General features: G+C 38.0%; 1 protein-coding gene across 2 annotated transcripts in view; it reads left to right on the top strand.

The window, feature by feature from the left end:
- LOC143849754 (serine/threonine-protein kinase SAPK10-like) overlaps positions 1-13,414 on the top strand; it is a 40,632-nt gene extending 27,218 nt beyond the window's left edge. Inside the window, exons 7-10 of one of the 2 annotated variants that reach the window (XR_013235806.1) lie at positions 9,347-9,451; positions 9,534-9,632; positions 10,542-11,074; positions 13,166-13,414. Coding sequence is in view for 1 of the 2 variants with exons in the window: in XM_077358931.1 (XP_077215046.1) it covers positions 9,347-9,451; positions 9,534-9,632; positions 10,542-10,832 (495 nt within the window). In the remaining variant the exon portion in view is untranslated. Of the gene's footprint in view, positions 1-9,346; positions 9,452-9,533; positions 9,633-10,541; positions 11,189-13,165 lie in introns of those variants that run through there. The other variant, XM_077358931.1, reaches the window with a different exon arrangement.
- Positions 13,415-15,271: the final 1,857 nt, after the last annotated feature.

Here is a 15,271-nt window from a genome sequence, read left to right as displayed (position 1 = left end):
AAAACTCCTTTTTTTTTTTTTTTTATTTTATCAAGAACACATTATTCTTTTAATTTTTTTTCCCAAAACCCTAATTAATTAATCAAGAACAAAGAAACCTAGAATATTGTTGCAAAATTAACGGAAAAAAAATATTTTAGGGCACTTGTGTAAAAGATTGATCCGAACGAAACCCTAGCCTTTTCCCCTTATTTTCTTCTCCTTATTTCTTTTCTTTCCTTCCACCCTCGGCCTTTCTTTCTCTCTCTTTCTCTCTCTCTCTGACCCTCGATCCCTCTCTCTAACTCTCTTTCTCTCTCTAACTCTTTCGTTTAAGTGGGGAGGGCCCACTAGAGGCGTGCAAGTGGGGGAGAAAATACACTTTTTAAAAAAAGTTAGGGTTTCCTAACTTGATCCCACATGTGATTTGGGGTTTCATGTAGGGTGTCCATATTAAAACAGTTAAGTGATTCAAACAACCAAATAAAAGAAGAAGGGTGTCTTTATCAATATGTTAAGTGCTTTAATTAGGGTGCAAATTGTAATCCATAAAGAATAAAAAAATAGTCGTTACGTTCTTACCCCCTTAAAAGAATTTCGTCCCTGAAATTCCACTTCCGTTATTGGGAAGGTAGTTAGTACAAATCTATATTAACCATCATGCAAGGGAAAGAAAATAGAAGTACAAGTTCCTTAAGCTAAGCAAAACATACATCCAAACAATTTCGGAAAATTCTTTTTGATCTCTGATTCCTGTTCCCGAGTAGCCTCTTCAACGCCATGATGACGCCAAAGTACTTTGACCAGCGGAATTGTCTTATTCTTCAAAACTCTTTCCTTATAAACAGGACCTTTTGAAAAAAACCAATCTTCCTAAAGCTTCACCTCGTCGTCCTCTAAAATATGGGAAGGATCGGGATGATACAAGCGAAGCACGGATACATGGAACACATTATTCATCCCCTTTAGATGCAGAGGTAACTCCAACTCATAAGCTTTAGCACCAACTCGCTTAGTAATCCTATAAGGTCCAATTTAACGAGGACTCAACTTCCCTTTCTTGCCAAAACCCATGACCGCCTTAAACGGAGAAATCTTCACAAACACCATATCTCCTTCTGCAAATTCAATCTCCATTCGCCGCTGATCGGCATAACTTTTCTGTCTGCTTTGAGTTGTCTTTAACCGATCTCGGATCAATGCAACTTTCTCTATTGTTTCCTGAACTAACTTCGGCCCAATCAATTGTTTCTCACCAACCTCTGCCCAACAGAAAGGAGATCTGCAAGCACGATCATACAAAGCTTCAAACGGAGCCATTTGAATACTTTGCTGGTAACTGTTATTGCAAGCAAACTCGCAAAGATGCAAGTGTTGCTCCAAATCTCCTTCAAAATCCAAAATACAAGCTCTCAACAAATCCTCCAAAATCTTATTTACCCTTTCTGTCTGACCAGTTTGAGGGTGATATGCCTTACTAAAACTCAAATTGGTTCCCAAAGCTGTATGCAAACTCTTCCAAAATCCTAAAGTGAAACGAGTGTCTCGATTTGAAACAATAGTCAAAGGCACTCCATGATACTTGACAATCTTAACCACATACTCATCTGCTAATTTCTCTAATTTTCATGTCTTATTAATAGGAATAAAATGAGATGATTTAGTGAGACGATCCACAATCACCCATATTGCATCAAATCCGCTCTTCGTCCTTGGCAAACCCAGGATAAAGTCCATTGACAAACTATCCCATTTTCAAATAGGAATCTCTAAGGGATTTAAAGTACCTCCAAGTTTCTGATGTTCTGCTTTTATCTTCTGACAAGTCAAACACTTAGAAACGTAATCTGCCACATCTCTTTTCATACCACTCAACAAAAAAATTCCTCTTCAAATCTTGATACATCTTGGTGCTCCCCGGATGGATGGTGTAGTGAGACTTACGAGCCTTGTCCAAGATGCTACTCCTGAGTTCCCCCTTAATTGGTACACAAATTCTACCCTTGAAATACAAACTACCATCTACTCTAATAGAAAAAATCAGATTTAGAATTTGCCTCAGTCTTTACCTTCATAATTTCCTCATCCTTTGCTTGAGCTGCTTTAATAGCCTCCACGAAACCCGATTGAACTCGAAGATTGGCAATGAATGAACTGTCACCAACTTCGCAAGCCCCAAATCTAAGTCTCTGAACTGCTCCAATAACTTCCACTCCTCCATCATCAAACAAGACAACTTAGAATGCTCTTGTCTGCTAAGAGCATCTGCCACCACATTCGCTTACCTCGAATGATAGCTCAATGTAAAGTCATATTCCTTAAGGAATTCGAGCCATCTCCTCAGGCGCATGTTCAACTCCTTCTGATCAAAAAGATATTTGAGGCTCTTATGATCCGCAAAAACCTCAAATTTAACACCATATAAATAATGTCGCTAAATCCTCAATGCAAAAACCACCGCCGCTAACTCCAAGTCATGAGTAGGATAATTCACTTCATATCTTTTCAGCTGTCTTGATCCATAAGCAATGACTTTCCCTGACTGCATGAGAACACATCCCAACCCTCTAATGGATACGTCGCTGTACACAATAAAATCACCTTCTTCAGAAGGGAGTACTAAAACAGGTGTTGACGTCAATCTCTTCTTCAATTCCTGAAAATTGCTCACATTCCTTAGTCCAAATAAATTTTGCATTCTTCCGGGTCAACTTAGTCAACGGTCCTGCCAGAATAGAGAAGCCTTCAACAAATTTTTGATAATATCCATCCAATCCCAAGAAACTCCTGATCTCCGTCGCATTTGTTGGCTACTTCTACAAGGTAACTGCTTCAACCTTAGCAGGATCAATTGCAATTCCTTCCTTAGATACTACGTGACCCAAGAATGTCATGCGTTCTAACCAAAACTCGCATCTAGAGAACTTCACATATAACTGATTTTGTCTTAAAGTCTCCAATGCAAGTCTCAAATGCTCAGCATGCTCAGCATGCTCCTCTCCAGAAAAGGCTTGAATACTTTGTTCATCACATCCATAAAAGATAGGCCTCGTTTTCTATAATTGGGCAACAACACAACCTATCTGCACATGGGTCAAGCCGAGAAGTCAATCTTTTAAACTAAACACAGACGCTTCTTTGGATGGAGAGAAGCCAGCAATTGGATGAATTCTTCGCGATGAAGATGGCATCATCCAAGTGACTCTCTCTCAACACACAAGTTGAGGGAAATTCATGCTTTGGAGCTAAATGCAATCCACTAAGGGATTCTCATGGAAAAAAAGAGAGAGGTGGAACAAATATGGGTGGGAATCAGATTCCCTTGTTGCAGTCAATGTCTTCTAAGGAATTTTCAAATGCCCATAGGAAAAGCACCCAATTCTAGCAAAGATTGAAGACAGTCTTAAATCCTTTAAAAAATGGCATATAACTCGCACCTGGAGAGAAGCAAATGTTGCGGCCAACTTACTTTCTAAAGTTGATTATCCTTGTAAAGGAGACAAAATTCCTCTCTAATATCCCTTTGTCTCTTGTAGCTATTGTATACATGGAAAGAGCTAGAACTCTCTATGAAAGATTGTAATCTTTTAGTTCATTTCATTAATATACTGGTAAGGGTCCGCCAAACCCTAGCTTCCCCACCAAAAAAATGGCGAAGAGGCATGGCTATCCATCTGAATTATGAGGTTGTTGAAGAGCTATATCTCTGTAGATGCCAAATTGTCCAAAGGAGTGTAACCTGAAACAGTCATTGGTGTGCCTTGGAAAGCCTTCTTCGTAGCAACATGACCTGAAAACGGAATCTAGTTCAGCCTAAAGTGTGGTGGACGACCACATAGCTCCCGACAAGTCTCTTTGATGTGACGAGTCTTGCCATTGCCAGTTTGTCCTTGTCATCAAAAGCCTTCTTCTGATTTCCTCTCTTATAATCTCTTGAACCCGCTGATGCAAAGGTCAATGCAGAATGTTTAGTATGGGATGATAATAGAGGCTATGAAGCATGGGTACAGGTACGGGTACGGGGTGCGGGTACGATACGGCACGGGTACGTGATTTTCCAAAAAAAAAAAAAATGGGTGCGGGTACGTTCGGGTACGCCGAATATAATAATATATTTTAATATTTTATTATATATTTATAAAAATTAAAAAATAATAATTGGAGAGCAATCAAATAACAATAACATCACCAAAATGAAAAATTCTAATATTACTCTTCATTTCATAAGTGATTAAGTTCCATATTTCATAACATGAGGCATCAATACATCATTCATTAGAAAAAAAGTCTGTCGTCAGTATGTTGACCAGTGCCTGACAAGATGAATAATTTTTAGAGACCAAATTATGAGATTTTTTATACCGGACTTTTGGGATTTAATAATGTTTGGGCATGATAGATTTTATGAATTTTTAAAATTTGAAAAATACCCCACTGTTTGGAAGTTACGAAAGTTAAAATTTTGATCTGACCCTTTTTCTTCGAATTTTGTACTAGAACACGAGAGTTGACTTTTTTTCCTTTTAGATTTGGGTCTTGAAACTATTTTTAATAAATCCAAATGGGGGGTATTTCGTTACTTTCATGTAAATCTTAAGTAAATGGTTACTTAAATGGTTTACATGTAGATACTAAGTACAGGAGAGGAGAGAGAAGAAGCAGGAAGGATTTACACCAGATGAGAGAAGCAGGATGTGTCAGGTACACGTGGGTGCGCTCCCTAAGCGCACCCGACATGCATCCAACAACCAAAATTGGGTTTTTTTTTCTTTCTAAATATGGGTACGTACCCAGGACGTACCCAGGGCGTACATGAACGTACCCGCACCCAATACGTGTCAGGTACGGGTACGGGAGCCCCAGGAGAGTACTCGTGCTTCCTAGAATAGAGGCATAACCTTCTTATTTTGTCCTCATTCTGGACGTTATGCTGATTTTTTTAAAGCCTTTTCCGAATCGTTGTTGTCCTTCCATCATCTTCGAAACCAGTGCTTTAATCTCCTGGAGATCTTCACGTATGGATTTCCAAAACTCCGAAGACGCAACCATGGCGCAGGATTGACCGCTTTGATACCAATTGTTACGAACCCGAATCGGTTCGTAACGCGATTGATCTTCTTAGAGGGAAGATCGGCCTCTTGTTCCACTTCGAGGGAAGGATCAATCCTCCTTTGTGCAAAAAGACACAATTTCTAAGATGGTTTCTTCATTCATTTCCATTACAATAGCATGTGCTTATATGAAGCACTCCAAGATAAACATAGAAAGATCTAGAAAGATCTTATGATAAATATAAAAATAACTAAGTAAAGATTATACCTATCTAAATTAGTATTCTAATCTATCAAGCTACTAAATATATCAGATTTAGTAAGATCTCTCTTATTCTCTAAAATAACTAAGTAATTTATTCCAATCTAAATGAGACCTATCTAGTCACGTATCATTATACTTGTTCCAAGGTGGGAAGAGTGTTGCGGCCTAAGATTTGACTCCGAGTGATGTCATATTCAAGGTTCAGACTTGCTAATAACTCAAATATGCGATTTTCTTCTACCTGTTTATGACATCTCTTCTACCCAGTGTTTAAAAACGCGTTGACTCGGCTCGGAACTCGGCCGAGTCGACGCGGATTGGTGGTGACCGCGTCATGGAGCCATGAACTCGGCGAGTCCATGCCATCTTGGTCGAGTTCAAGCCGAGTCAAACACAAATCCAGCTTTTTCCAAGAAAAAAAAAAGGAGATAATATATCACTTTCTCTTAATTATCAAGGTAAGTGTGTTGCATGCCTACACATAGTAGACTAAGCTGGAGGCATAAAGGTGACTCTACCTGATAGCTATTCCATCATAAAGTATGTGTTGTCAACATCATAACAGTTTTGTCTTAAAGCTGGCATCCCTCTTCTCTTTCTCACTCTCACCTGTCATTTTGATAATGCTGCCACAAGTATTATTTTGCAGGGGGTATGATTTGATGGGTCATCAAATGGACGGTTTGGATCTTGGGATCATCCTACAGTGTGTGTAGTTGCATAGTCTAGAGTTTTTTCATAAAGTGCAGCACTGCCCATGCCATAGGATAATCCAAACCGTCCATTCGATGCATCACATATAGTCCAGAATTTTTCCAAAAAGTGGTGTAATGCCCATACTTTAGGATGATCCAAACCGTCCATTTGATCCGTCACATCTTGTATTTTTTCATTTATATTTTATAAAAAATTATAACTAAGCCGCGTCGACCGCGTTCTTGGCCGTGTCCGCGTCGAGTCAACTAGGTTTTTCTTCGGCCGCATTCCGCGTCGCATCCGCGTTTTTAAACACTGCTTCTACCTGTTTATGAAATTGCTCTATCAGAATTAGATTCCCACTACAAGAGCTGATAGTGATTTAGCTTTTACCACATTCCTTGAAGAGTGGAGAAGTAAGAAGAGTGTTTTCTCCCTCTGTCTAAGGTTCCCAATCTCCTGTCGAAGCTGATAAACTCGAGCAATATATCATTTCTATCCATTTGTCATTTCAATCTGATCTCAAATATCTTTAGCCATTCTCAGGAATATGAGGGTATGACTGTTATGCGACTGCATCGAAGAAAGCAACCATGACAATACCATAGAATTATCCAGCTCCCAGTTTTCATATTTTTTTCATATTTCGGATCGTCCGACTTGGGTTCGTGCACCCGACTAGTAATATAGCCAAGCATGCCTCGTCCATTGATGCACATTCGTGCAAACTGCACTCATTCCGTATAGTTTGTGGCGTCTAGTTTTACCATGGTGATTTGCATATTAGGATTGTCCCTGTGGGGATCTGTCAGTGGGTCAAAACCAATACCCGGAGTCCTAGCAGCCAAGGAGTTCACTTTAGATCCGTCTGAAGAGGCCATTTTTGTTGTGAGATACTTCAAACCAACCGAAAGGGGAGATTCTCAACTCTTGAATGCCAGTAGTCTGAAAAAGAAGAGTGCAAACTGGGCTCATTCCTTATAGTTTGTGGCGTCTAGTTTTACCATGGTGATTTGCATATTAGGATTGTCCCTTGGGGATCTGTCAGTGGGTCAAAACCAATACCCGTAGTCCTAGCAGCCAAGGAGTTCACTTTAGATCCGTCTGAAGAGGACATTTTTGTTGTGAGATACCTCAAACCAACCGAAAGGGGAGATTCTCTACTCTTGGATGTCAGTACTGTGAAAAAGAAGAAAATTTCATTAAAAATAGCCCCCCAAAAATGGATAACGCCAAGGTAACGCAACCGCAAAATTTGTGGAACTCCTTCACACTAGTTCATATCAGAAAATAGACACCAGCACTGTGTTCCTACGCAATAACGATCCAAAAGAGGGTCATCATCCTTCCCAACAAGTTCCAAGTTGAGAGAAAAACTCACATCAACCTAAAGAATGGGATTTTCTGGATTTTAAGCGATTTTTTTTCTTCTAAAAATACCATAATAATAGGACTGATACGTGCATCCAAGTCATGTAGGTTTTAGACTTGCTCTATGATCGTACGACCGTTTACGTTAATCGTACGACTTGATGACTCCATCAATGCGTCAACCAGTCATGGGCCTTGACTATCTTGACAAAAAAATGTATCTCATACCAAGTTGGTGTTAATGAATATTATAGTACAGGGAGAGAAGAGAGAAGAGGAGAGAGGAAAGAGTTGGAGTGAATGTTATAGTTTCCTCTCTGAACTACTCTTGTATATTAATGATAAACCCTACATGACATGGAGAAGACATATATACTCCTAAATACAATGTAATGCCCATACAAAAAATAACCCTTTTTTCTTACACCATAAAAATGCCCCTGATATTCTCTAACTTGATGCTTTTATTTTTTGGGAAATTTTGAATCATGACATAAAATACACTAGTAGGTTATACAAAGAGGTCAATGGTCTTCCAACCTATCTTAGGAAAACATACGATGACGATGGGAATGTCTGGTCTGAAGCACCATGAAGAGTGCACATCAATGGGAATGTTTGGTTGGCTTTTTGCCACTTGCCACTGAGAAACAAATCTATTTTTGTATTTTCTATGATGCCCTTAGATCTAATCTACAAAAAAAAAATGAACTATTTACAAGTAGACACTAATTAAAATATTCCAACATTACTATTCTACATTGACACTAAAACACTGCTTAAGACATCTATCATTTCACCAAAAAGACCTCAGGGTGAGATTGAAAACCATTATTTCACTTGACCTTAATGAACTCTTGCAATGGGAAGAACTCGATCGAGTGGGAAATGGAGAAAGTGACAGGAAAGAGGAAAGGAGGAAACAAAGCCCTCAAGCAAGTGCTACTCTTCAAATCCTAAGCTTTTTTCAAAAGATTTTTAAAACAAAAGTATTAAATGTATTTTCTTTAAATTTTCTGAGTTTGAGGTTTTATGAATTTCAATTGAGAAAAAAACATCATCAGTGTGTTTCCAAAGAAAAAGAAGTTAAAGCACACTTTTTTGAAAAGCTTCAATTTTTTCAAACGTAGGTTCCTCCTATAGACATTTTTTTCCCAAGATAGGAGTTTCTTTCATGGGGAGTTGTGGAGTGGTTGCTATGATATATAAAGGGGACATTGATGCTATTTGTCTCTTGTTCTGTGAGATTGGGAGTTTTGGTTTGGACTCGGATGGTTTCATGCATTATGACAATCGAAGTTCCAATCATGTGTATCACGGCTGATCTAAATTCTAAAATTTAAATACTGTAACATTGATTTACCATGCCGTTGAAATCCTGTGTATCACAGCTGATCTAAATTCTAAAATTCCAATCATGTCGTTGAAGGAAATAGAGGCTGAATAGCATGTTCTCCTTCCACTTAGCAAGCTATGAGCATTTTTACAAACGGAGTATCTGAAATGTCAATTGTTCAAATTTCCAATTATTTTCAAATGGAGCGTCTGAAGGAATACGAAAAATTATGGAAAATTATGGACACCCTACCAATATAATAACCTTTGCTACAGGTCCTAAAGGATGGACCGTCACGTTTCAGAATAGCAAATCCAGAGTCTTCTTGATCTCTCAGATTGCTATTGGCATTCCCTGCGACCTTCCTCATTGAGTAATTACTTTGAAAAGTTAGTAATTTGGGCCACAGTAATTAAGCTTATTTACTCTTATCACTTCTTCTTCACTTCTATATCCATCCTTTAGGAAACTCTACTTGCATCAACTACTAATATCAGTTAAAATCCATGATGTTTTCATTTATATTCCAGTCACAGTTTTGCTTTTGGACTAGGATTTTGTAAGATGATGGGGTAGTTAATTTCTATCCTTTCCCATTAAATCTCAATATTATACTCCTAATGAGTAGTTTTTAAAACTGCAATTCAGATCGCAGACGTGTGGTCATGTGGAGTGACCCTATATGTCATGCTAGTGGGTGCATACCCTTTTGAAGATCCTGAGGAGCCCAAGAACTTTATGAAGACAATACAGGTTTTTTTCTAGCCTCGACTACTCTAGCATGTGGCAAATAAGTTGTTATAATTGACTAAAATCAGTTCTTTGTTTCTTGCAGCGGATTTTGAGTGTGCAGTACTCGATACCAGACTATGTTCATATATCTCCTGAATGCCAACACCTGATCTCAAGGATTTTTGTAGCCAATCCTGCCATGGTTAGTAACCCATATTTCTAGATAACTTTATATTCACCACAGATAATGAGAAAATCTCTTCTTCTATTTTGGTCAAAAAAGCATTGCTTCTTCTATTTAATGAGTAGCCTTAGTTTGGCTCTGAGTGATTGTTGGATAATTTACTTGGCTCTTACTTTTTTGTTTTGGGACAAATATGCAAGATTTTCTTCATTATCCTCACTTGATGCACTATTTTGTCCTTTTTCTTTTTTATTCTTCTGGGCATGTTTGGCACCAGCATTAGAGAATCTAGGCAGGGATAGCGGGATTCACCTACGATTCTAGCCTATTTCCTCTTTTGCAATCCAATGTTCCTTTTTCGTATACCAAACAAGCGCTTCCTTTCTCCATTCACCTTCCTACCTACCCGGTCCTCAGTAATCACTGGATTCGAGGTCACGCAAGGAAAGTGGAAGGGAAGACAGAGGATAGCGAAATCTCAGGGAGAAAATGAGATTTCAGTACTCTCCGCCCTCCCTATGTTAACGGTGAAACCGGGGAAATCGACGGGGGAGATGGGATATTTTATCGGCAAAGCAAATGTTCCCTAAGTCCATCTGTGGGGCTTACCTTTTTACTTTGCCATTTATTTGCCCGGGGAATCTTACTTGCTTAACCAGGTAACTGCCCACCAGAAAAACTGGTGAGAATCATTAGATCATTTCGAGACATTTAGAAATGGGATTTTGTTTATGTTGTACAAATATATCTTTATGCTTAATATGTTTCTAAAGCCAAGGGTAATATATTCGTTGACCAATCAAGTCCAGGTAAATTTTTTGTTTTGGGAGCTCAGTACACCTTCCCTGTCTATTTGGGCTTCCGAAATCTCTCTCTCTCTCTCTCTCTCTCTCTCTCTCTCATCTTTGACTATTGCTTCTACTACAGAGGATTACCATTCCTGAGATCTGGAACCATGAGTGGTTTCTAAAGAATCTCCCAGCAGATCTTATGGACGAAAATATGATGAACAATCAGTTCAAAGAGCCTGATCAACCTATGCAAAGCAGCGATGAGATAATGCAGATCATAGCAGAGGCCACCATACCAGCAGCTGGAAGCCGTGGCCGAGACCCGTATTTCATGGGAAGTCTCGACATTGACGATGACATGGAGGATTTAGAGACTGATCCTGACATTGATGTTGATAGCAGTGGGGAGATAGTGTATGCAATGTGATCGGGTCTCCATTTTTATTTAAGAGAAATCCAGCTTTAACGAAAAATCAAATTCTCTTCTGGAGGCCAAAGTGGTGAGGAAATGAGCGGACTTTCTGGGTTAGACACCCCTTGATCGCTCTTGCTATCGAAGTGTGAATTGTGTTCATAAAAATGGAGCTTGACCCTGTCTGTATGTTTGAAGGACCATGTTGACTGCTTGAAAGGGGAATTCAGGATCTGGAAATGTACTTGTTTCTACAGGTTGGTGAATACTTCCCTGTTGATGTTTTCTTATATGTACTATTTTCTTTCTATTTCAAGTGTGATATATTTACCATTCACGCTTATTTAAGACTTTCTGTTAGTTTGAAGTCATCTGTTTCTTGCATTTCAAGCCAGTGATTTCCAGTTTTGGGGGTGTGTTAAAAATTTACAACTTGTTTTTCCTTGAGAGCCTCATGTAAAAGAATGTCTTTCCAGTGTAGTTTCTCCTTGGTAAAGAAGCGATAGAAGATTTGATTTTCTGCAATTTGATGGCGTATTAGTTGATAACTTCGTTGCAGGCAGTAAAAATTTCAGCCCTCCAACGATTTTAACCCTCCAGTTTCTTGACTTTCAAAGGATGGTTTACTCAAGAGAAAGCTGATGGTATGCATTCAACAGGAATATCTCATTTCATTGGAAGGTTAGGATCCTCTAGTACACAATCAGCAGGGAAATCTCTGTTCTTCGGAGGGTTAGGATCGTCCGATGGAGTAGATTTTTGGGGCATCACTTCTCTGTGGGGCACCACAGATAAACGATTTGTATAGTTCTACAAGAACTCCCACCTGTACTTTGCCTGTCACTATAATATATAAACATTTGACCCAGGTAGATCTCAGAGGTACGTGGGCCCAGATCAAGAGTCCCACATGCAAGAAAATATTTCACCTGTGTACATACTGCAAGTGTAAAAAATAGAATTTGCATAAATGAAGTGGCATAACACATCTTGGAAGAGGTCTGATGCAAGACAATACCTAATTTAGGGAAATTCTACACTCTTAATGGGATTAAGACTTTAAGACAGTTTAGGGCTTACGCGGAAAACTAAAAGAACACTTAACAACTAACCTAAGGCTGAATTAACGCCTAATTAATCTATGGATTTTGGGTTTTTCTAGTTTAGGGTTCAATAACAAAGAAAATAGAAAATCTGATTTACTAACCTTGTTTGTCCTGATTTGATTGAAGAAATAGAAGATAATAGATAAGAGGAGATGAGAGAAGATGGTTCCAAAGCACAAGAAGAAGAGAAGAAAGCCCAAATTTCTGGATTCAAGCAAAACATCAATTATATTCAATATTCAAAAAGTCCCTTACATTGTTTTCATAAGATATATTTATAATAAAAGAAACCCTAGAAGATAACTTAAAACCTAAGCAACTAATCTCAACCATTTATCTAATCCAAAGTAAACTAAATAAAGTTAAAAGTTTCCTAAAATAGTAATCCCATAATAGACCTATACCACTTCCTAAAAACACTCATAACTTGCTCAAATCATGTGATCTTGGGCTCATTAGATAGGTAATTGAAATTTTTTTCTAATAATGCAAAAAACAGGCCACACAAATGAGATTTGATGCCTAAAACGTAGGCTACAAATAAAATGACGAAAATAAAAAATAAAAAATAAAAAAAAGACACCTATGTCTGTGGCCTATACTATAGTCTCTACCATCAGTCTCATCCACGTCTGCGCTTGTAAACCTTGAATCCACGTCCATTGTTGATGTCCCCATCAAAGTCTCTCCTCTATTTTGTAATTCATAGCAAGGGAGAGGTAAATATTCCACGGGAGGAGAAAGTACCTCTTGGAGAAAATATTCCAAGGGAGAGAGGTAATTCATAGGGAAACTATTATTAAGTTTGCAATTTAGTGTACAAGTTACTATTTTTAGTGTGGGACTGAAGGAACTATTATTATAAGTAGGGGAATGTATCTCAACCATGGGAGATAGTGAAAAAAGGGATTGAAAGAGAAACATAAGGGGTTTGTAGAAGATCTCCTTTGTTTAAAAGTAAGGCACCATGCTGGGACGTAGATCTATGAGTAAGGCGTATCTATCAAAGAGTAAGCCGTATCTATTTGACTCTTCTTTTTTTTTCCTTTGATTATTTTTTTTTGTTAGTCAAATTATCTTCCTTCCCTATGGGTTATAAGCAATGTGTCAATTTGTTTAGATGTCAGTTTCTTTGTCTTTTTAGGTTGGAAAGATGATTCGTGTTGTGTTAGTCTTTCTATTTGTTGAAAAAGAGTCTTTCAATAAGTGTTTGTTTTTCCCTCTCCATTATATTGTTTGCAGGTTGGTCGTCTTGTCAGTCCAACATTACATGCATGCATAAAGGTGTGATTGAGAATGATGATCTTATCGATCAACATGAAATGACCGGTATTGTCTTGGTCATAGTTACTGGAAAGTTCCGAGTTGGATGAGAAGTTCGCTTTGGAAATTAAGTTCATCCCATTTCCCAAATTTAAGGGAAGTGAGCTTCCCCCACGCTTCATACGCATTTCCTCTTAACTAAGAGTATACTTCCTATACGTGTGATTATTTTTTCATAAAAGAGTGTTTTCTTCTTTGATTACATTGAAGGAGTGTATTTGAACATTTGAAACTTAAAAACTCATCTTATGTTGCAAATGAAACTTATGTGTATAGTTTTTCAAAAGGGAAATGATAAATGCGCCCCTTTTCATCACTTGGGACACCCAGCTATAGTGTATCTATGGTGTATCTATGACTGCAAAGGGGCTGATGTACTTCACATTTGAAGAAATGAAGTGACCTGATTGGCACGTACAATGCAGCTGGGTGTCCCAAGTGATGAGTGGGGCACATTTATCATTTCTCTTTCTGAAACTTAGAATTAAATCTACGTGAATAAAACATAACTTGTAAATCGATAAATCCCTAAAACTTGTAATGCTAATTAGTTGTGAAGAATTCTTTACTACCCTACTCTTTCAATATATTTCTTGTTTCCAATGAGGCTTATTATATGCTTGACGTTACTACCCTACTCTTTCTACATATTTTTTGTTTCCAATGAGGCTTATTATCACACATTTTCTTTAAAGCTTTTTGGTTTCTGCACTTCTCTCTTTCACAAGTATGGCCTTGGTTATTTCTAGGGGTGCAACTCGGGTTGATTTTTGGGAATTCGTGTTGAGCTTTTACCTTAAAATCGGGTCGGGTTTAGGTTGATTCCTATTCATTTTTTAGCGAAAGCTCAACCCAACCCGAACCAAGTTGCACCTGTAGTTATTTCCCAAAAGGACAACTCATGTGTAAAGAAGTTGATTTTGTAGTTGTTTATCTAATGAAATTTTGTATGTTGTCTGCGTGTCTAAGTCCAATATTTTTTGGAAAGTATAGTGGGGCCCGCATCATAGGATGATCCATACTGTTCATTTGATGGGCCACAACGCAAATAGGTTGTACCCAGTAAATCATCTCTACTCATTACAGACAAGAAACAGTGTAGATTTCAGTTCAAACCTAAAGAAACAACAAAACAAATTTTTAGTTTGTTTTTTACTTATTTGATTCTTCCCATATTTCTTAAATATAGTGGGACCCACTTTTTTTGAAAATGAAGTTCTTATATGGTTATATGGTGTCCTTGGCCTTTCCCTACGGAAAAGGGCTTTCCCTACTCCTTAGCCTGCGGAAGTTGTACATGCTGAAATTGTTAGGGAAAACCTTTACCTACGGATTTTGACATTTTTACTTACGAATTTGTAAAACCCAGTTTTGTTGCAATGGTAAAAACAAAAAAAGATTAAGTTATTTTTTCGAAAATAATAAATATCAGCGATGATTTACTTCCGTCGTTGATTAGTGACAATCGGTGACCGAAATAAATCTATCGTTATAAAATAGAATTTCCATCGTGAAAACCTTTAAATTAGCAATGTCTTTTATCGAGATGGACAACTTTTATCAAGACAGAAGATTTTCCGTCGCTAATTATTGTTAAGGATGGATTCCTCGCTTTTTGGGGACGGATTTCGTCCATTGCCAAAACGTTTCTTCGTGTATTGCTAGAAATGCCATCAAACTCAATATTGACGATTGCTCCCTTAGAAACCCAAGCTCAACAGGTAATAGAGGCATTTTGGGAAACCAGGCTTAGCAGGTATCAGAGGCTTTTTTAGGGGTGCAGGTATCATCTATTATACCAAAGACCCTATTAGATTCATGAATTCCTTTAAAGCTGACGTTTGTGCACTCTATTGCTATTTTACCATTATCATGAACTAAATGGAGTGCTTTTAGAAGTGAAAAGCAACTCACTTAAACATTATAAAGTAGACGGAGAGCCTTTTAAGAAGTGAAAAGAAACTCATTTAACATTGTGAAGTGACCCAGAAGAATCAGCGATAGCCCACATAGACTTGGCATTAT

This window comes from Tasmannia lanceolata, unplaced genomic scaffold, assembly GCF_043159265.1.
Source record: "Tasmannia lanceolata isolate RefF3 unplaced genomic scaffold, GAP_Taslan_0.1 ptg000018l, whole genome shotgun sequence".
Classification (NCBI taxonomy): Eukaryota; Viridiplantae; Streptophyta; class Magnoliopsida; order Canellales; family Winteraceae; genus Tasmannia; species Tasmannia lanceolata.
This window is presented reverse-complemented; position numbering and strand designations above follow the sequence as displayed.